General features: G+C 66.7%; 2 protein-coding genes across 3 annotated transcripts; both read right to left on the reverse strand.

The window, feature by feature from the left end:
- Positions 1 to 4: 4 nt before the first annotated feature.
- Positions 5 to 16951, reverse strand: CHLRE_01g053250v5 (uncharacterized protein). Its single transcript, XM_043059003.1, has 40 exons — positions 16603 to 16951; positions 16456 to 16484; positions 15831 to 15936; positions 15612 to 15699; positions 14854 to 15047; positions 14377 to 14478; positions 14001 to 14121; positions 13763 to 13788; positions 13520 to 13620; positions 13217 to 13251; positions 12849 to 13020; positions 12377 to 12505; positions 12046 to 12199; positions 11670 to 11843; positions 11289 to 11378; positions 10663 to 11055; positions 10215 to 10448; positions 9695 to 10009; positions 8740 to 9583; positions 8273 to 8574; positions 7719 to 8071; positions 7254 to 7553; positions 6821 to 7115; positions 6410 to 6532; positions 6066 to 6196; positions 5810 to 5882; positions 5520 to 5599; positions 5225 to 5335; positions 4730 to 4863; positions 4422 to 4500; positions 4062 to 4161; positions 3708 to 3770; positions 3365 to 3464; positions 2930 to 3057; positions 2617 to 2745; positions 2199 to 2261; positions 1877 to 1922; positions 1528 to 1617; positions 1233 to 1327; positions 5 to 1004 (listed from the first exon to the last, which is right to left on the reverse strand). The coding sequence occupies exons 1-40, from the start codon at positions 16855 to 16857 to the stop codon at positions 912 to 914; spliced, it is 6450 nt and encodes a 2149-aa protein (XP_042928917.1). The 5' UTR covers positions 16858 to 16951; the 3' UTR covers positions 5 to 911.
- Positions 16952 to 17005: 54 nt separating this feature from the next.
- On the reverse strand, positions 17006 to 21641 carry CHLRE_01g053288v5 (uncharacterized protein). 2 transcript variants are annotated; one of them, XM_043059005.1, is made up of 9 exons: positions 21472 to 21641; positions 20965 to 21141; positions 20503 to 20609; positions 19961 to 20170; positions 19518 to 19634; positions 18794 to 18965; positions 18550 to 18603; positions 17995 to 18100; positions 17006 to 17698 (listed from the first exon to the last, which is right to left on the reverse strand). In XM_043059005.1, the coding sequence occupies exons 1-9, from the start codon at positions 21497 to 21499 to the stop codon at positions 17344 to 17346; spliced, it is 1326 nt and encodes a 441-aa protein (XP_042928919.1). In that variant the 5' UTR covers positions 21500 to 21641; the 3' UTR covers positions 17006 to 17343. The 2 variants fall into 2 exon arrangements, with proteins under 2 accessions (XP_042928919.1, XP_042928918.1); XM_043059004.1 differs by having other exon boundaries at positions 20929 to 21141.
- Between the last annotated feature and the right edge of the window lie 116 nt (positions 21642 to 21757).

Raw genomic sequence — 21757 nt, forward strand, 5'->3', positions numbered from 1 at the left:
CGGCAGTGTCGTGCTTTTACACCCTGCGGCCATGCTATCAATTGGCACCTACGGTACCCATTTCGTGTATTCGCCCCTGCCTCCTTGCCGTCCCTTAAATAACATGTCACTCAGCCACGGCCGGAGTGCTGTTGACACTTACACACCATACACACACAAACACAGCAGCTCCCCCGGATACCAACTTCGCACATCACGACCAATTTAGGCGTCCACGGCGCCTACAGCAGCAGCACATAACGGTACACGCAGGCCTGCACTGCAGCAAACACCCTGCTAGCTCTTGTTTCGGGCCATGGCCCATGGCTCGTTCTGGCCAGTCTGCGGCCTCGGACACACACATGCACTCGCACTCGCGTACACATGGCCCCGTCATGACAGGTCATCGTATCGTATCGAACGCCACACAATAAAACGATTGGAGCGCACACACAGAAACACAAAGCTCATGTCGAATAATGTAAAATGAGCACAACACCCACGTGCCTTGACCCTCGAACTTATGCCTCGAACCCCACAACTCAAGCCGACCACTCCACATCTCACAGAAGCTGAGAATAAGCCATGAAGGGTGGTCCGAGGTCCTCTCTCATTCGTAGGGTAAGGAATTGGCGCCACCAACCCAGAGCACAAAGCCAGCACTTCTGCATCTCCCTGGCCTTAAGACGCCCACAACCTCCGGCACACAGCGCCGCCGCCTCAGACCCTCCCTGCTCGCACCACCCGCTTGCAGCGCTCCCCCCGCGCCGCTCGGTGGTGCCAGCCGCGCCGCCCGTGCAGCGCGCTCCATGCGCCACGCCAGGCCCATCGTCCCGCCCACCGCCCCCCACCGCGCTGCTCCACGCGCCCTGCGCCGCTCGGTGGTGCCCCTCCCCTGCCCCTGCCCCGCCACCACGCCACCACGCCGCCGCCTAGGTGGTGACCCGCAGCCTGAACTCCTCGGCGTCCTTGTCCAGCAGGTGCAGCCCGATGCGCACCGTGCCGTCCTCCAGCGGGAAGCGGACCTGGTGGGGGATGCCATGCATGACTCAATCAGGACGAGATGATGTTGACAGGACAGGAGGTTGACAAGGGGAGGAGGGGGGGCATTTTATCCAAAACCCAACTAAACCAAGACCCAGCCAGCCCATGAGGTAGGAAGGTTGAGTGCGCAGACAGAGGGGGCGGGGCAGTGGGACCCACACCCAAGGCCCGGGCAACTCCCAGCACCCCGGCACCGCAACCGCGCTCACCACTCGCGGCATGGGCTTGTGCCCCTGCGCGTTGCGGCCCCAGTTGCTGCCCAGCACCGTGTCGAACAGCTGGCGCAGCAGCGGCAGCGTGGCGCCTGTAGGGGTGGGGTGGGGTGGGTTACATTCATGGTAATCTAAGAAGTGAAGCCGTACGGGGGCAGGGGAGAGGTGCTAATAATTGTGCTTGGGGGTGTAGTAGAGGATGGTGTGCATGCACAAACAAAGCTGGTTTCTCAGGGAAGGGATTCGGCGGGTCAGCAAGCGCAGCGGCCGCCGCGCACGCTCTCGCTCTCACCCGACACCAGGCACAGGTGGTACTTGCGCGACCCGAAGTTGCAGCGGCCGGTACGGCGGCGCACCACACACTCGTCGCCGTGCAGGCAGCCTGGGGGCAGCGCCGCAGGGGTGGGGTTGAGGGGGTGAGCGACAAGCCGGGTGCGTGCGCGGTAGCGGCAGGCCGCGGCAGGCACCCGCACATACACCCGCATTACGGCACCCTTGCTGGTCGGACTGTCCCTTCTTTGTAATGCCACAATCATTCCGAAGTCCGTACCAGTCCATTCTACGGGTAGTACACAAGCACATGCGGCACGAAATAGACACCCAAGCCAAATTCCGAGCAAATCCCGCTCCCTCTCGCTCACCGTCCTTGAGGTAGTTGTACCACAGCTCCCACCAGTCCTTGGCGGTCTGGGGGAATGGGAAGGAGGCGTGGAAGGGCGAGGGTGGGGAGTGAGGGATAGCGTGTTGGGGGCGTGAGTGGCACAATGGCGTATGCCAGCATGCACACAGCCCTCAGAGCTGCTCGGGCGCGTTTCCCTTCCACCCAAACAGGCACCCAGCGACCGATCGACCACCCACCCGCCCACACTCTTTTACAGCCCCCCCCCGCTCTCCTCCTCGCTCTTTTGCATTGGGCTCGGCTTAGTTTGGGCTGGTATCTGCAAGCCCCCCTCCCCCGCGCACCTGCAGGTCTGTCTTGACGTACTTGTCGTCCAGCTCCGTCTGGGAGAAGATGTAGGTCTTGACCTGCAGGGGGGCCGGGCGGGAGGGAGGGCGGGAGGGCGGGAGGGCGGGAGGGTGGGAGGGTGGGAGGATGGGAGGGTGGGAGGGGGGGAGGGGGGGCGGCTGGGGATGTGGGGTGCTTGCGGATGAGGTGGGGAGCGCCAGGTACGGCGGGCAGCACAGCCGGGGTGGGGGAATGGAGGTGAGGGGAGGGAGGGAGCCATCAATGCCAGCCCCTCCGTGTGTGTCGTGCACCGCCGCCGCACTGCCCTTCACACCTATCCGTCATCAGTGGCCGCCAGGCGTCTACCTACAGTGCCCACCCGAGCCCCCTCCGCTCCGCTCCCCTGCCCCCCCTCCCTTTCCCTCCCCTCCCCACCTGGTTGGGCCGCTGGATGCGGAAGCTGAGGCCGCCGCCGCCGCCCAGCGTGGCGCGGCGCAGCGCGGTGGCCAGTATCACCAGCGGCCGCCCGCCCGACGCCTTGCGCTTGGACAGGTAGAAGCCCACCTGCAGGGGGGGGGCATAGGAGCGGGGCGAGCGTGTGGGTCGGGGTTCACAGACTGCAGAAACAGTTTCCGTCCACTGTAGCCCCCATCAGCCTCTCTGCCGCCCCCCTGGTTTGGTTGGGTTTGTGCTGGTATTTACACCCCCACCCACCCCCTACCAAAGCCCCACCACAGCCCTACCCCACCTTGGCCATCGCCTGCTCCGGCGCCTGCTCCGCCCGCATGTCGGCCAGCGCCGCCTCCAGCGCCGCCGCCGCCGCCGACCAGGCCAGGCCGTCGTCCACCTCCACCTCCATGTAGCTGGTGGTGGCCTCTGCAGGGGGTTGGGAGGGACGAGGGGAGATGGAGGGGATGGAGGGGATGGAGGGGATGGAGGGGGCGCATGTGGGCGGGTTGAAGGGAGGCCGGGTTGGGAAGGCGGGTGCGTGTAGGCGGGCGGGATCGGGGTTATGCACACGCGCCTAAACGTGCCGCTCCCAAGTTTCGCCCCGGGATGCAACCCCTGCCGCCTGCTCCCACCGCCGCCAACACGCCACGCCCAATGGCTGCCCCCATGAACCGCCGCCTGCGCCCACCACCACCCCCGCCGCCGCCTGCTCCCACCCCTTCCCTCCACTCACGTGTTGCGGCGTCGGTGTGGATGACCTCCTCCTCCGTCACCGTCACCTGCCCCGCGCCCAGCTGCAGCATGCCCTCCTCGTACGTGCCGGCGGTGCGGGCCTGCGGCGGAAACACACGGAGATGTGTGTGTGTGTGTATACTCGTGTGTAGGGAGAGGCGGGGTCGCTCCTCTCCCGTTCCTTCTCAGAGCCCCCTGCTTCCTGCTTCCTGCTCCCTCCCCTCCTGAGGATGATGAGTGGAAACGGTGAAAACAAGCCCCTCTCCCCTCTCCCCGCCTCACCCGTCCTCCCCCTACACTTCCCCTGCAATCCCCCCTCCCCTCCCCACACCACCCAACCCCACCTGTTTGATGAGCGACTCCATGATGCTGTTGAAGTAGGTGAACAGCACGTCCTGGTGCAGCAGCTGCGGGTAGGTGGGGGGGGGGGTTGGGAAGGGTGGGGAGGGGGGGAGATTGGATAACGATGTCGGTAGGAGAGGGTGGGGTGAGGGTGTTCTATGCCCGAGCCCAACGAAATAGTGAGCGCACCAGGTAGATTCGGCACAGCCGGCGCGGGTGGAGGTGCGCGTCTGTAGTCCGTACACCCAGTGCCGTGTCGACTGCCGCGACGGCAGCCACTGGCAAAGCTGTAGCCCTGGCAATGCCCCGGGCATTTCCCCCCCCCCCCATCCCCACCCCCCACACACTTGACCCACCGGCAGCCCCAGCAGCCTGTTGAGGAACTTGGGCACGTCCACGGCGTTGCCGGTCTTCTTGGCGCGCATGCCGTCAGACCCGGCCACAACCCAGAAGCCGCTGGGGGGGGAGGCGGGAGCGGGTGTGTGTGTGTGTGGGGGGGGGGGGGGGTAAACGGTTGGAGAGGGAGGTATGGGGAAGGCGGGGGGCACAGGAGGTGCAGGATGAGAGCGCCACACAGCGGCAGGAGGCGGGAGTGGTATGGGCGCAGCCCCGTCCTGCAGCCTTGAGCCTCTGACCTCTTACTGGGAATGGGCGAGGACAAACCTCCCTCCCCCTCCCCTCCCCTCCCCTCCTGTCTGCCTCCTAGGTCTCCTCACCCCTTGTCCTCCAGCAGCCCCATGGTCTTGAGGGCGGAGCGCATCACGCCCATGAACGCGTCCTTGCTGGCCAGAGTGCCTGGGGGGGGGGGGGTGAGCGGTGAGGGTGGGGAGGAGGGAAGGTGTGGTGGGGGGAGAAGGTGGGTGGCGGTAGCGTGTGCGCATCAGGTCACACGTCCGCAACACAAAAACATGCGCAGGCGCTACTGTGGCCATGTGTGGATATGGGATGGAGGAGGGCAGGAGACAGCCGAGGAGTGGTGGGAAATGCCGCCACGGCACGGCGGCTGCGGCGGCTGCGGCCCCACCTGGTACGGCGGCTGCGGGCGGCGCCCCCGGCGGCAGCAGCTCTGCGGGCAGGGGCGGCAGCACTGCGCCCGCCACGTCATGGTAGCCGGCCGCCACACAGGACAGCAGCCGCGTCACGGCCTGGTGCCCGTACCTGCGTTCGTGGGTAGGCAGGAGGGGGGTGCAGAAGCGCGTGTGTGTGCGTATTAGCGGGTGTGTATTGGTGGGTCTTAGAAGGCGCAAGGCAGGACACGCAGATCATGTGTAGGCGTGTGTTATTTTGAAGGCATCGCTGGGTTGGGAAGCGAGCGCTTCGGTAGGGCAAACCACGCGGGCCGGAGCTGGCACCGGCTGGCTGCCACACCACACGGCTACCTAAACTGCTGCAAGCCCCCCGCCTTTCCCTTCCCCACCCCCCTCCCAACACTTCCATCCCTACCGGCCTACCTCCATTTCCGCCCTTTCCGCCCTCTCCTCCCCCACACGCTGCTCCCCCTCCCCCCCCCCGCCCTCACTTGTTGTCCACGTCAAAGGGCTTCAGGTCGGCGCTGGCGCCCAGCGCGCGGCGGTCGCCCCGCAGCAGCGCGCCCAGGCTGGTGAGGCGCTTGGCCACCGCGCCCGCGAAACTGTGGCGGTGGGAACGGCGATGGATGGGGGTGCGCGGGCGGCGGCGTGACGTAAGCTGGATATTGTGGTCATGTGGTGTGCTGCGCGAGGAGCCCGAGGAGCACAATCCGTAGCCCACGTCCCCGCCCACCTCCCCGCCAGGCAGCCTTTCCCACTCCCCACTCCATTCCTCTCCTGTCTCACCGGTACTCGCCGCCGCACTTGGTGACCAGCAGGCAGTAGATGGGCGCCGAGGACTGGTTGGAGCGGTGGGAGCGCCCGAACTGGAGGGGGAAGGAGAGGGGGGGGGGGCAGGGCAGGTGGCAGGAGGCGGGAGGCTGAATCGGCGCAGGGGGCGAGGCAACGGCGGACAAAGAAACACGGATGCCAAGCACTGCAGCCCACCATTGCTCACTCGCCGCCCGGCCCCATGGTCACCTCGACACCCCGCCTGCGTGCCTCCCCCCCCCCAAAGCCACTCCTCTCCCCCTTACCTGCTGGATGGCCTTGTCCGCCGACCAGGGCAGCTCCAGTGTGATGTGGAAGCGCCGCAGCTGGTTGGCCACACTGGAGCGAGGGGGGGATTGCCGTTCATGAGGAGGCGGAGAGATGAAATCGCGGGGTGGGTTTACACATACCAGCCCAATCTAAACCAAACCCAATGCAAAAGAGCGCGGGAGATCGGGATCGGGATGGGCAGGGGGACTCTTTCACGCCTCCGACTCTCCCAGCCGCCCCTCCCTCCCTCACCGGCGGTCGGCCTGCAGGCTGATGCCGGTTGAGGCGGCGTCGCTGATGATGGCGATCTTCTTGCGCCCCGCCATGAAGTCGTCCTTCTCTGCCATGTTGACCATCTTCTGGGCCTCGTCCTCGCGGCGTTGCTGCGGGCGGGTGCCGGGATGAAGGTAGGGTCAGGAAAGCAGTGTGGGAGAGGTGGGTGACACCAGTTGCTGTCCGGTGCGCTGGTTCCGTGCAGGGCGCAGCACAGCGTGTGCGCCGCACGCACATAACGGAGCCTCTCCCTCTCCCTCTCCGTCTCCGCAGCTCCCTCTCCCTCTCCCCCTCTCCCTCCCATGTTCCTCCCCCCGTCTCACCTTGGCCACCACCTTGCCGGTGGCCTCGCACCGCACCAGCTGCATCTTGCGCCCCGTCATCTCCGCCACAGCGCCCTCGCCGCCCAGCAGCTCCGTCAGCTGGTCCAGCGGGTTGCAGGGCAGCTGGGCGCGAGGGAGGAAGGAAGGGAGGGAAGGGGGTGAGAGAGGGTGGAGGGGGGTTGTAGATACCAGCCCAAACTAAACCAAACCCAATGCAACAGGGGGGTGAGGGAAGTTGCGAGTATGGGTGGAGTCAAGGGCATTGGAGCACCTCGGTACAGCAGCGCGTCGGGGCTGACAATCTGCCCAGCCGCCCGCCGCCCCATCACGCACCCCAGCACAACAGCCCGGGCCACCAATTCCTCCTCCACCATTCCCATCCAACCCACCACCGCCGCCGCCGCGCCTCACCTCCTGCGCATCCAGCAGCCGCAGCAGCATCTCCCGGCACTTGCGCAGCTCCACCGGCAGGCTGGCCGGGTCGAAGTCCCGCCCCGACCGCCCGCGGGCGCGCCCGGCTCCCCCGCCGCCGCCAGCACTACGACGGGCCGCCGCGCCGCCGCTGCGGTCCGCCGCCTCCTCCAGCTCCGCCTCGTCCATCAGTCCGTCATCGTCATCGTCCTCGTCCGCGACCTCCTCCGCCTCCTCGGCGCCGCCGTTGTCGTCCTCGCCGGCGGGGCCTGCGCCGCCGTAGGCGCCAAACATCCTGCGTTACGGTGACGGGTGCAAACGCGTTGGTTCGTTAAAAATCCAATCGGGTTGAAAATGACCAGGTTGGAATCACGCGCTGCCAGCCAGGACTGTAGGTTTAGTCGCTGCTCTGACGGCCAACAGTCACACTCACTCAATGGCGAAGTCATCATCGTCGTCGTCGTCATCATCGTCGGGGCTTGACGCATCCGAATCGTCCGGTGCCCCCGCGCCGCGCCGGCCGCGGCCTCCTCGCCCGCCCCGCCCCCCTCGCCCGCCACGGCCGCCGCGGCCGCCGCCCTTCTTGCCGCCACCTCCGCCGCCGTTCTCTGCCGCCGCGCCGCGCTCCTTCCAGCTGCTAGGTAGCTCCATCAGTGGGCGGCTCTTGACGGCGTGTTTGTAGGCGGCGGGGTTGGCGGCGCGCGGTGCGGGGCGGTTGGAGGGCCCCGGGCCGCTGCGATGCACACACACGCAGGAGGGATACAGGCCGTTAGGGTAATGTACCGTTGTTAGCGCGCTACGGTTGGGGCGAGGGTGGGTTCTGGCAGTGCGCACACACGGCTGAGCCGATGCCGACGCTCTTGACAGGGTAGCACTGCGACACACTGCCCGCGCTCACTCCTGGTCCATGTCGTCGTCGTCATCGTCCGAGTCGTCCTCCTCGTCCCCGCCTCCGCCGCCACCGCCGTCGCTGTCCTCCTCGTCCTCCATATCGGCGTAGTTGACCTGCCGCGTCGCCCGACCCGACCGAGTGCTGCGGACCCCACGGCCCAGAGACGACGTGCCCGCGGCACCGCCGCCGCTGCTGCCGCGCGCGCGGCCGCCCGCGGACGTGCCGGCGCCGCCGTTAGTGGCGGCGGCGGCTCCGCCGCCGCTGCTGCGGTTGAGGTCTGCCATGGCTCGCTCGGCGGAGGCGGCGGCCGCCTCGGCGTCACGTAGCTTGGAGCGAGCAGCGCGCAGCTGCATGCGGATCTGCGAGAGGAAGCGAGCGGAGGAGGGCGGCGGAGCTAAGACCAGACTCACACACCGGCGTGAACTAACAGTGCGTGCCAATAACGCATGAGCAGTAACAACTGATGGCCGCTGTGCTGATACGGCAACAGCCAAGAGACGAGCACAAGTTTCACCGAGCCATGCAGGTAGGCCATGGCCGCGCGATCCTTTTCGACTCGCCTTAAACAGCCTAGCCATGTTGGCCGCCGCCGTACCCTCATCACCGCCATTGCCATTGCCGTCGCCCTCCTGCTGCTGCGCGTCCATGGCCGTCGCCGCGTCCATCGCCGCCGCGTCCTCCACCGCCTGCGCCGCCTCCTGCGCCGCCTGCTGCTCCTCCAGCTCCTCGAGCCTGCTGCGGCCGCGCCGGCGAGCGGCGCCAGCCGCGGCGCCGGCGCCTGCTGCGCCGGCGGCAGGTGCCGCGGCGCCGGCGGCCACGTGCGTGGATCGCCGTGATAACCGCCGTGATGGCACTACCGTAGCTGCAGATGCAAGAATGCGAGGGGCTTTGTTAAGTACCCTTCATGACAAATTGATCATTGTCCGTGCAAACCCGTACCGTGTGCATGACGCAGCGCACAGGGACTTGGCATACCATTTCCTTGCAAACCCCGAGGTTGCTGTGCCCCCTGCAAGGCCGCCCTCACCTTCAAAGTCCTCGTCCTCATCGTCCGCCGCGCTCTCCTCCGCCGCGCCATCGGCCTCCTCCTCCGGCTCTTCCGTCAAGTCCTCTTCCTCCTCCGCCTCCTCGTCGTCATCGACCACCGCCTGCCGGCGCCGCCGGCCGCCCGCCGCCCGGGCGCCGCCGTCAGCGGCCTTGGCACGTTTGGCCGGCCGCCGGCTGCCGCCCGCCGCCGCCGCCTGGGCGCCGCCCGCCGCCGCACCCGCGTCCGCATCTGCATCCTCCAGGTCCTCCAGACCCGCGGCGGCAGCGGCCGCGGCGGCCGCCGCCGCCGCCTCCTCGGGTGTGGTCGGCGCCGACGAGGTCTTGCGCTTCAGGAGGCGGTGGGCGCCGCCGGCGGCCTCCGCCTCCGCCAGCTCGGCCACCTCCGCCTCCGCGTCGCTGCTGTTGCCGCCCGCTGCGGCAGCCGCCGCCCCACGAGGCGCGACAGGCGCCTTGGGCGGCAGGCCCGCGCCTGACGCTCCCGCCGCGCGGCGCCCGCGCGACGGACGCTTGAGCGGGCTAGCAACCTCCGGCTGCTCGGGCTGCGCGCCCTGGGAGCGGCGCGAGGAGCCCGACGTCGCCGTCAGCACCACCACACCGCTGCCGCTGCCGCCGGCACTGGCGCTGGCGCCGCCGGCGCTGGCGCTGCGGCCGCGGCCGCGGCGCGCCGCCGCCGGGGCGGCGGCCGGGGCGGCGGTACCGTAGGCACCGGTGCCGCCGCCGGTGGCGGCAGCGGCGGCAGTGGCGCCGGCGGTGGCCTCTGCCTCCTGCGCCTCCAGGCGAGCCACCTCGGACCGGCTGGACTCAAGAAACGACTTGGCGGTGGCCTGTAGAGATGTGGTAATAGTGTTCGTGAACATGCGGACGGGCGCCAGGCCGCCGGCGGCACAAACGCGCACTCACAGTCGCCACACACCCCTTCCAACCCCTTCCCTCACCAGCGCCGCTTCCAGCCGCTCCCGGCGCTGCGCCCTCTTGCGCGCCTCCTCCTCCGCCCGCTCCGCCGCCTCCTCCCGCTCCATGGCCGCATACTCCCGGTCCAACTCCGCATCACGTGCCACCTTGGCCGGGTCCCGCGGCCGCGGTACGGCGGCGGCGCCGCCGCCAAAACCGCCGCCGTACGCACCGCCGGCGGCGGAGCCGCCAGCGCCGCCATTGGCTGCTGCTGCTGCTGCTACTGCGGCGGCGGCCTCCTCCAGGTCGTCTGCCAGGTCGATCATGTCACCCATCATGACCGCACGCAGCCGCTTCTCCTGTGGAGAGAGATAATGAAGAGATGATGGTTAGCAGTCAGCACCGGTAATGGTCAGCAACCGGTCAGCATGGCCCGCATACGGGAGCACGGGCTGACGGTCCGGGCTAGGAGCCGCTCCTTCGTGCGACAGGTCTACTACCAATCGAAGAGCCTCACAATCAAATAAAGGCGTCTCTTATGACAACAGGAGGAAGCGCACGCACCTCCAGGATCTCGTCAATGGTCTTCTCGCCCTCCAGCTGGACCTCGTCGTCGCTGTCCGCAGCGGCGGCGGCGGCAGTCGCAGGAGCAGCAGCAGCAGCAGCAGCAGCAGCGGGTGCCACCGCCGGCGCGGCGGCGGCGGCACTAGCAGCAGCGGTGCTACCCGCCGCGGCGGCGGCGTTCGAGGGGCCGGCGGCTGCGCCGGGCAGAGGGAACGGCGCGGTCCGCTCCGTGGGCTGCGTAGCGGGTCACACATGCGATACGCTGTGTCATACGGGTCAATCAGGTCGAACTATCGGCGCTTGCGCACAGGCCGATCGGGCAATTACCCTTGTCCACCCGCAGCACGCATCCTGTACCTATACCTATGCGCATGTAGAACAGCGCACAAAGCCTATCCCATGATTTCCATCCCATTTTCCAAGACATTCTCACTGCCCCCACTCTCACCGACTCCACCAGCTCGACAAAGTCGTCCTCGTCGCTGTCCAGCACCAGCACCACCTTCTTGGCGCTCGCGCCGCCGCCGCCGCCGCCACCACTGGGGCGGCCGCTGCTGGGGCCCGCGCCCGCGCCCGCCGCCAACCCCGCCGCCGCCCGGCCGGCCGCCTCGGCCTTCACCTGCTGCGGCTGCAGCTGCACGTTCATGGAGGCGATGGCGGCGCGCTTGGTCGTGTAGGCGCCCACCACCACGCCCGCGCCGCCAGCGGTGCCCTGCTGCGACTGCTCTCGTGCGGCTGCGCGGGCCTCCTGCGCCGCCTGGCGCTTGGCGAGCTTGATGCGCTGGTCGGCCTCCTCCGCGGCGCTGGGCAGCTTCTGCCAGGCCTTGCAGGCGCGGTAGATCTGGAGAGGGGGGAGAGAGAGGGGGAGGGGGGGGCATGCGGGGTGAGAAGGCCACGGCGTGGGGGCAACGAGAGGCGGGGAGCGAGGCTCGCGCGTAGGTTGCGTTTCAAACAAATGCGCTTGGACGGAACCGCGGCATTGTCGCACCACTCGCACTCTCAGCACCTTGCCCATTGCTACTTGTCTCCCCACCTCTCCACCCCTCCCTCACGTCCTCTCCATCCCTCGCTCACGTGCATCTGCAGGCGGCGGCGGGCGCGCTGCGGCATGATGTTGTCGACATCGTTGCCGCGGAAGTTGAACAGCCACTGGGAGATGAAGCTCTGAAAGGAGGGAAGGAGGAGGAGCAGGGGATGAGCAGGAGGGGCGTTAACCCGGCATGAGGCAGGCTTCTTTCACACGGCTGCTTCTTGGTTTTAAAACATTCCGATGCGCTTCAAGCGTGCCCCAGCCCAGGCCAAGCGTTTTCCCCTTCAGGCCCCCCCTATCACAAAACCACTCCATCCCTCCTCCCAATTAATCACTCCGCTCTCCACATGAACGGCTACCACCCACCCATCCACGCATACACGCACACACACACGCTGTCTCTCTCTCAGCGCACGCGCACCCACATGCAGCACCATCTTGGGCGCGGACACGAAGTCGTCCATCTCCTCGCCCTCGCCCTCCTTGGCCGCCAGCTCGCGCGCGTTGGCCATGTTGGCCTCGCCGGTGCTCTGCAGCCCAATCACCACACACAGGCCGTCGCGCAGAGCCTCGTCCGCCAGCTCGGCGCAGCGCTTGACCTGTGCGCCAGGCAGGGAGAGGGAGGGAGGGAGAGGGATGGAGGAAGGTAAGGTGGGTAAGCCGGGTGAGAGGGAGGCAGCAGGGGCTCCGCTGTAAACCCGCCTGCCTTAGGACCGCCCACATCACCCTCATACCCTGAGCCGGTTAGCACGCCATCCCAAACACCCACCACCCCATCCCAACCTCTCCCCCACCCCGTACCTTGCTGGCCATGAGCATCTGCCTGTAGAAGCGCTGGTGCGCGCTCCAGAACAGACCCGAGCGCGGCTCGCGGCCCTGCCCGCTGCTCTTGGGCAAGGCGGTCATGACGTTGAACACCAGCGCCCACAGCGCGGCGGAGCGGTCGTACATGACCCTGGGGGTTTGGGGGGAGGGATTGCGTTGGTGGGATGAGTGCAACCGACCGAGCAGCCAATGGCATAATACCAGCACAGAGTGACAAGCACAGTACACCCTCCCGGTTCCTTGAATGTACCACCACCTTCCCCATCGCCCCCGAATCCCTCCACCCCCAACACGGGCCCCTCCTCACTTGAAGATGGGGTCGATGTCCAGCGTCTCCATCCTGAACTCGGCGCCGCTGTAGGCCAGCGTGCGGCTGACGTAGGTGCCGGTGGCCTTGAGGCCCATGCAGAACATCTCCAGCGCGCCCAGGCCGGACCTGTGGAGGTGGTGTGTGTGGGAGGACATAAGAGGTGGTGCGTGGCTAACTAAGAGGTGTTGTGAGTGGCGTGAGGGAAGGATGTGGAGGATGAAAGGTGGTGAGGGAAGGGGAGAGTTATGCAGCATAACAGAACAGTCAAGATTCAGGCAACAGGAAGAACAATGCTTCGCAGTATTTTCCCTTCCCATCCTGGAACCCCATAACTTCCCAGCCCCGGTCCTTCCTTCCCCTCCCCTCTCCTGCCCTCTCCTCCTTCCCCCGCATCTCCACCACATCCTAGCTGGTTTGGTTTAGCTTGGGCTGGTATTTACAACCCCTCCCCACCCCCCAAAACCCTCACTTCTTCAGCACGTCGATCATGTTGCCGATGTGGCGGTATCCGAAGGCGCCCAGCCGGCTCATGTAGCGCAGGTTGTCGGGCTCGCTGGCGCCCGTGGCGCTGCTGTACAGCACGCGGCCGTTGGGCAGCTGGTCCTGCAGCGCCTCCACAGCCAGGCCGGTGCGCGTGGAGGCTGAGGGGAGGAGGGGACGAAGAGGGGAGGAGGAGAGGAGGAGGGGGAGGGGAGAGGGGGGCGCATGAGAAGGGGGCAGCAGGGAGGGTAAGGGTATGGGTGTGGAGGGGCGGCGGGCGGCCAGGAAGGCAGGGGGCCACCACACGACGGCGTCACAAAGCACGGGTCCAGCACACGCGGCAGTGGCCGCACTCACAGCAAGCCAGGTCCAGCAGGTTCTTGGCCTTATGGCTGCGCAGCGCAAGAGGCAAGGGCATCGAGTTCAGAGGAGCAGTAGAGTGGGGACGGGAAGCGATGCCGCCTGCGGAAGCGCAGTGGGGCGGGCGCCGCCGTGCCGTAGCTTTAGGGCCCCTCTTTCATCACCGCGCCACCCTACCACCACCACCAGCACGACCACCACCACCATCACCACTGCCACCACTACCACCCATTGCCCCCATTCACCCTCCACCCTCCAGAAACCCCCACCCCGTGCCCCTGCTACCCTCCCCAGACCCACCATTCGTCCAGCACGATAAGGCAGTCGCCGCGGCCGTCCCCGCCGCCTAGCCACTGCACCACCTGGTGCAGCCGCGTGCCGGGGCCGAACAGGTAGCGCGCCTGGGGGGGAGCGGAGGGAGGGGAGGAGGGGAGGAGAGGAGGATGAGGGAGGGTGGAGGGGTGTGGGAGGGGTGTGGGAGGGCGGAGAAGCAGTGCAGACAGAGGTCGAGAGGGCAGTAATGGCGGACACCAAGCGCCTCACCTCGGCGCGCTTGGCCTCGATGGCGGCTGCGGTGCGGTGCAGGGCGGGTGGGGGCAGGAGCAGCGATGGACATACGTCAGCACGTGTCTCGGCCATTTTGGCGTTGCCTACCCCCGCATCTGTGCTCGTAAGACCGGCGACAGCAGCCTAGCCCAGTTGAGCACTCCACCCCAACCTCTACCCCTATCCCTATCCCAACCCCACCCCACCCAGCCCCAATCCCCGCTCCCCCACGCACCCTCCGCCAGCATGTCCCCCTCCTCGTTGTGCACCAGCGCCGCCAGACCCCGCCGCCCGCGCCCCCGGCCCCGGCCCCGACCGCGGCCGCGGCCGCCCTCGCCCGCCGCGCGCGGCGGCGCCTGCAGCGTGATGAGGGGCGCGGGTGAGAGGCCCGACACAGGTTGGTGAGAGGACGCGGCGGCGAGGAGGTACCGAGGACATTGACGGGGAGCATTCCTGGCCAACTGCACACACACACACACGCGCGCGCACGCGCGTACACTTACTCCCCCCAGAGTCTTTGCTCTCTCGCTCTATTGGAAAGGGTCAACACACACACACACACACACACACACACACACCTCCCGCCCTCCTCCTGCCCCCTCCCACCCCACCTTGTAGGTGCCGCGGGACACCAGCAGTGAGTAGGTGATGAACAGCACGGTGCCGTTGGGGTAGGCGCGGGCCAGAGGGCCGGCGGGGACATTGTCCTTTTTCTGTGGGGGCGTGTTTGGGGGGGCGGGAGGGGCGCCGAAACAAGCTCAGGGGCAGGAGAGGCAGTTGGGACAGCCACACAAAACCACACCCACGCGTGCTGGCTGTGTATTGGGTCCACACCCAGCCACCACCACCCCGCAGTATTTCCTCGTCAACACATCAACGGCGACGCCGTGGAAAAGCACGCAGCTTCATGTTGGTCACCAATCATCGGTACACACCGACTCACCTCCACCTGCTGTGTTGCCACCTGCTGTGCCTTGCTCCCGCTGCGCTGTTGCCACTGCCCTAACCCCGCCTCACCCCCCCCACACACACACACACCCTTGTACCGCTTTTCCTGACCATCTTTGCAAGCCCCCGCCCTACCCTACCGGCGGGTTGAGGGGGATGTTTGCCGCGCCCAGGTCCTCCAGGTCGCGGCGGGCGTCGTAGCGCAGGTCGTTGGAGGTGGACACCCACAGCACCCGCCGCCCGCCCGTGGCCCAGAACTCCTTGATCACAGCCGCGATCTGGCGGCCCTTACCCACGCCCGCGCCGTCGCCCAGGAAGAAACCAGCGCGGGCGCCTGAGGTGGATAGGGCGGGGGCGGGGGTGACTCGTGAGAAGGGCGGTCACGCTGCGGGTGCAGATAATGTGTGCGCACGTGCCCGCACCCTCCGCCGCCTCCCGCCAGACGGGCCCACAGCACCGGGCCCCATGGGCCAGCATCCCTACCCCCGCTGACCTCACTCCCCCTCCTTCCGGCATCGCCCGCAGCAAGTGGCCGGTCGCGTTGCAGGCCCAACTCCGCACCCCCTCGGCCCCGACCCACATGCCCCTAGGTCGCAGCTCATCCATTACCCATACATCAGAGCGCCCGTGTGAGCCGCCATGTAGCCACCCACAAGCCCCACAGGGTTTAGGCCCGCTGTAGCCCCCTACTCGTCCACGGCATCCCCGGCGTCCGGAACCCTACCCCTCCCCCCCCGGACCCCCGCACCTGAGCTTTTCTGACCCACACATGCCCCTCAACCCGCACCGTACCCGGCCGCCCCGCTTCCGCTCTTCTGGCCAACCACCCGACCCCCATCCCCACCCCCACCCCCATCCCCATCTCCAGCTCCTCCCCTCCAGTTCTCCTCTAACTCACCGTCCGGCAGCCTCTGCTCGAAGCGCTGAAAGGCGTACAGCACCGTCTCCAGCTGCGCATTGGACACCTGGCCGCTGGCCACGTTGGACTGGGGGCAGGAGGGCGGCAGGTTGAGGGTACGGGCGGGGGGCAGATACGCAGATAGGGAGGAGAGGAGTGGATGAGGGGGCTGGGAGCGGGACTGGTGTAGAATTCATCCACCGCGGCGCCCCTTCTCACCTGCAGGTGATGGGTGTAGGTGATGTCGGGCGGCGTGACGGAGGCCAGCGAGGCCGTCTCCACGATGGGGTCGGGGTGCGGCAGGCCCTCAGTCACCTTGGCGGGCCTGATGGGTGCGGGGGGGTTATGGAGGGACAGCGTGGAGGCGGCGTGGAGGCAGGGGTTTGGGAGGATTTGGTGGGAGGGGTGGGGCGGGGTGGCGTGGGGATGCGGTTTGGTGGGGGGAGTGGGGCGGGGTGGCGTGGGGATGCGGTTTCGCCTCGTTCCCGTTTTAGACAGCCACGCTGCCGTGCGGTGACGGGTTGGCTGTGGTCGAGCCCGGTCGGTGCGGCATAGGCGCCTATGCCGCAGCTATGTTTGTGTGTATGTAAGCATGCAGGGGCAGGGGAAGGAATTTGTGGAATCGGCTGCGGCAGGCCCGCAGAGGCCCGCGCGCGAGTGCACTGCTTGCGTGTGAGGCAGCAGCAGCCCCACGCGTTGTGTGTGTCAGCCCCTCCGCCTCCCCGGACCGAGGCAGCTGCAGACGGAGACGGTTGCGACACTTATGCTGAGTGCTGGTTAACGACCGAGGGCAAAGCTCGCTCAAACTTCGGCAATGCAACCGTTCGCCTTGCGAAGGGCGCACCTGTAGAGGTTGTAGATGGTTTCCTGGTCCTGTTTCGAAGCAAGTAAGCACAAACAACGTTGTCAGCTCGCGGGGACGTGGCCAAGGCGTCACAAATCGTTTGAAACATTTCCCCGCAGAGGCACCCGAACGCGAACAGACTCTTACCCCAGACTCGTCCTCATTTTGAGCTGCATTTGCGTCGTCCGCCTCCGCACGTTGCTGCTCCAGCAGCTGTGCCTCCCGCCTGCGCGCCTCTTGCTCTGCTGCCGAGGGCCCTGCCTGACGGTAAGCTGGCTGGTTCGCGCCCTGTCCGGCAGCACCAGCGCCACCTGCAGCAGGGTTCCCACCTGCTGCGGGCCGAGGCTGGTTTGGAACGAGAGTCCCCTCACGAAAGCGTCTGTTTGCCTCGTTTTGTGCCATCCGCTTCCCCGCGTTCTTGCCATACCGAATCTCATACTCCCTCTTGAGCGCATGGTAAGCTTGATGGCCCCCCGGCAAGCTGTAAATTTGGTAATCGAGCCCCATCTCTCTTTCAGTTTGGTTTGGGGCTCTAGCGTTGGTTTCGTCGTGCCATAGGGGAAAAGCGATGTTGACAGAAGGCAAAGTATGTGCAAACAAGCTGCCTTGGGGCGAACTCGGTTCACCAGCATGAAACGCGCGGGGGTGCCCGGCACAGCACGCCAGCACAGGCGCGTTCTGGCCCGACCAGTCCGCTGCCCAAGCAATTGATTTAAAGTTTTGCAGTCTTCTAACACGGTCAGCATAAATCGCCTGCGGTTGAAGCGCGTCAGACGCGCGGCGCCACCGACACACAATCAGACGCAACTGCCCGGTCCAAGAAAAGACCCGACCCCGTAAACCGACACCTGCACGCGAGACCCACAACCTCCCGGCGCCCCCAACCCCTCATCGCTCGGCTGAACCTCCCGCTTTCCCTTCAGGCGTCTCTAGCGTCCTCCCCACCGTCCAGCCCGCGCCTTGGCACTCGATCAGCCACAGCCCTTGCCCGGCTCCGCCACCGCCACCCTCCTGCTTCTTCCCTCGCCCCTTCTCCTCCTCCTCCGCCCCGCTCGTCCCCCTCCTTCCCTCCTCCCCACTCGTCCCCGCCGCCCCCGCCGGCCGAGTCAGCGTGAACTTGACCCCGGGCAGCAGCTGCTCCGCCACCACCATGGCGGTGCGGGTGTGCAGCGTGGGCTCGGCACACACCAGGCGGGACACGCCACTGCCCAGGGCCATCCAGATGATCAGCTGGTCCTGCATCCTGTGGGGAGAAGGGGGGAAGAGGCAGGGGGTTACTGTCGCCATTCCCCGCAGCAAACAGGGACACAAGGGCGGTCGCGCCGGGGTGGGTGAAGGGCGAGGAGGGGCACGGGCATGGGCGGCCACAGGCCCTGCCCAATTTCAACCCACCTCTACCTGACCTTTCCGCAACATCACTCAGCGGTGAACTATTCTGCCTCCACCTGCCTCTAGTTTAGCTCACCTCTGCCCACACCACCACCAGCACCACCCAAGCGCCCCCTTCTATCCCACCCCAACCCATCCACCCCCTCTCACCACTGGTCCACGCAGGCCCCCGCCTCCAGCGCCTCCGCCAGCTCCGCCGCCGCGCGCTCGCCCACCTCCTCCGCCGGCACACCCCGCTCGCCCTTGGCACTGGCGCCTGGTGTGCAGGTGTGTGTGTGTGTGTGTGTGTGTGCGTGTGTGTGTGTGTGTGTGTGTGTGTGTGCGTGGGGGGGGTGGGGGGTTCCATGCATTGTTAGTTGAGGTGAGACGGGTATTGACAGGGCGTTGCAGGGAGGGAGGGGTGGTTGTTTGCACCATTCCCAGTACACAACACGAGACACGACGTTGCCGCCGAGGGGTGGGGGGGGCGTGCGGAGTTGGGTTGTGGACTGGGGGGCGACTGCTGGTGTCATCATGGCCGCACGTGATGTGCACAGCGCTGTAGCACCGCAAGGCAGGGAGCACCGTACATGACTTCCTGTACGGTACACAACTTCCCGAGTCCGGACAAGGCGCCAGCGGCGCCAACTACCTGCGCCCATACCCCCCTCCCAAGCCACGCGAAGCCATCCGCAGCCCCCCCCCCCCCCCCCCCCACACACACACCTAGCCGGCAGCCTGTGTCGGTGTCCGCATACACCAGCACGCCGCAGCCGTCACCTGTGTGCGTGGTGACGTAGAACGAAGAATTACTGGCATGCAAACAATGTGGCGGCAATCAACAAGCACCACAACATAAACAACACAATTCCCTCTGGCACGTTATCAGGTGCTGCAGGGGCTGCAGCTGCCAGCCAATCTCACCCCAAGCAATCACCGCACCCACAACCCGGCCACACCCCAACCGCACCGAACGCGGCCTCCGCCGTCTCCACAGTCGCCTCCACAAGGATGGGCGGCACCCCCACCGCGCCGTTGGGCAGCTTGCGCAGAGTGCGCCGCAGTGCCGCCTCCGCCGCCGCCGCCAGCCGGCTCGCCACGGTGACGGGGACGCGGCCCGCACTGAAGGACTTGACCGTCACCTGCGCCCGGTGGTGCGGGGTATGCGTGGGAGGAGGAGCAGAAGCAGGAGGGTCAGATGAGCAAGAAGGGTAAGACGGCAAGGAGGGTGGTTGAGTAAGCTGCCTCACCTTGACGCACTGCGCAGTGGCCTCAGGACCAAGATGCCTGAAGATGCCTGGAAATGCCAACAGTTCTCATCTTTCCATCACACCTGCCCCGCCACTTAACTGCTGCGAATCCCACCCTGCTGCCCGTTCTTTTTCGCCTTGTGTTTCTTGCCCTGCACTGCTGGAGCCACGACCACGAATTCCCCGCGGTTCCATCCCCACCCCCCGGCCTTTCTCCGCGCGCCCAACGTGCTGCTGGTGAGGTGTGCATGGGAGTAGCATAGTCCGCCCTCGACTAGACCAGCAAGCGTGTATGGAAATGTGCACAGTCATACACACGGTCACACACACATAGTCACACACACACACACACACACACACACACACACACACACACACACACACACACACATACACACCCACATACACACACACACACACACACATACACACCCACATACACACCTGCGTGATGTTGCCGCGGCGTGTGAGGTCGAAGGCGGGCAACGGCACGCCGGGGGGCAGGGCGGGTATGACAGCTGTCACCACGCCGCCGCCGCGCGGGTAGAAGCCGCGCCGCACCTGGACGCAAAGCATATGGGGTGGGGGAAAGGGGCGTGGGGGTGCGGAGGGGCTCGGTTTGACGTCAGGAGGCCCCAACCCCTAGCGACGATTCTGCAGCCCCGTTCCTTTGCCACCAATTCCATGCCCCCTCCAAGACGGCGCCAAGAGCCCCGGCTGGCTGGCCCGCTGACCGGCCGGAACCCCTCAACGCTCCTCACCCACCCCCCTCCTCACCCACCCTCCTCATCCCCACTCCCCACGCGACTGTTTCCTTACGGGATTGGTTCAAAGTTAACCCCCTCCCCACCCACCACCCCACGACGCCCCTTCCCTTTCCCCCTCACCGTCTCCACCGCCAGGCCGCCCATCAGTCCGCCGTACAGCCGCCCCAGCAGCGGCACCAGCACCTCACGCAGGTAGCCGGCGGGGGGCGCCAGGTCCGCGTCCGTGCCGCCGCGCAGCTCCAGGTGGGTGCTGACTGGGGAGGAGGCGGAGGCGGAGGACGAGGCCTCCGGAGGTGGCGGCTGCGCGAAGACGCACACGGGCATGGCCGCCTGCGGGCACACACACAACAGCAGCAGCAGCAGCAGCAGCAGCAGCAGGACGGAGCTGGGGCTGCTGTGTGTCCTCCCGGTATTCGCCCCGTAAGGCGCGAAGCACCCCCAACCCACATGCCCTGCTTTGCCGGGTGTTCCAGGCGCTCCGGGGCTCCGATGCTTGCCAGCGCCCCACAGCCCTCTCAGACGTTTCATCACCAGCACTTGCATCGGTGTGGCACGGTGCTTGGGTGTTGTGTCTCAACGTGTCGCGCCACATCAACAGCCCCAATGCCCCCCGCCCCGCCCCCCGCCCCCTGCCCCGCCCCCTGCCCCGCCCCGTACGGTACCTGCACCATGAGTGTGCAGCTGCCCGCGGTCTTGGTGTCCGCCACGTAGCGCCCGCAGCGCGGCGCCCCCGGCCGCAGCACCACGTGGCTGCTGCCCACCGCCCCGCCTGGGACACACGTGTGTGTGTGGGGAGTGGTGGGGGCGGGGGGGAACGTGCAGGTGAGGTGGCCGTGCGTGTCAGACGGAGCTGTGCGGCCGGGCGGGTGGCGGTTGCTGTGTCCGTGGTGTGGCAAGACAACCTGCCCCCCCCCCACAGTCCCTCAGCCACCTCTCGGTCAGCCCATCCACCACCATCTCCCTCCCCCCTCCCTCCCCCTCTCTATCAGCCCTCTTCCCCGCACTCACCCATGATAACTGGGATCTACTTCTTTGGGCTTGGGCATATACGCCCTTCCCCTTGCCGCCCCCCTCACCCTCGCCCTCACCCTCCAGGCTGCCCGTTTCCGCCCCCTCCCCCTCACCCTCCAGGCTGCCCTCGCACAGCTCCTCCACCAGCCTCAGTGAGGTCAGGTGCTGCGGCTGCAGCCCCGGCCGCGTCCGCTTGGCGCGCACCCGCTCCACGCCCACCGCCTGGCCGGTGATGGCGCACAGGGCGGCGGAGTAGCGCAGGATCTGGCCGCCGCCCTCCAGCATGCTGCCTGGGGGGGAGAGGTGTGGGAGATGACGTGGAGGAGATGAGGTGGCGGCATTGGGTGGAGGAGGCTGGGTGGGGGAGAAAGGTGGGGGCGATGGGCGACGGGTTCTGGGGCTGGAGAGGGAAACGGAAAGGGGGGCTGCGCGGCTGAGCGCTCTGTGTTGGGCGTGCCGGGGCCAACTGCCGAGGATACTTCAGAAGCCAACCCTTGCCAGTCTAAGTAGTGGCACGTAGGGTATTGAATAGCTGTAGATGCGTTGAACTTGGAGCTGGTCGGAGAGCGAGCAGGGCACGGCCAGGGCTGCGAGTCACGCAATTCGTCCCTGATACGCACCGTCAATCATCTTCACGCCTGGTGGCATTGTTGGTTACTGATGCTTACACAAATAAGGCATACGATTACGGTTAAGACTTGCTGAGTTGATCACTCGCTCGCCAGTTTGCACGCTGACGCTATGTTTTCTGTAAATACAGTGCACGTCCAAGCGAGTATATCAAGTGCGTTCCGATGATATAAAGTAGTGCTGAACGCGAGAGCAGAGCAACATCGGGCGCGGTCGCTGCAGCTGCAGACAGGCCCCAGGCCGGGCGCAGCTTCTCGTGTAGCAAAATCATTCTAA

The sequence above is a fragment of the Chlamydomonas reinhardtii genome, chromosome 1 (genome assembly GCF_000002595.2).
Source record: "Chlamydomonas reinhardtii strain CC-503 cw92 mt+ chromosome 1, whole genome shotgun sequence".
NCBI classification, from domain to species: domain Eukaryota; kingdom Viridiplantae; phylum Chlorophyta; class Chlorophyceae; order Chlamydomonadales; family Chlamydomonadaceae; genus Chlamydomonas; species Chlamydomonas reinhardtii.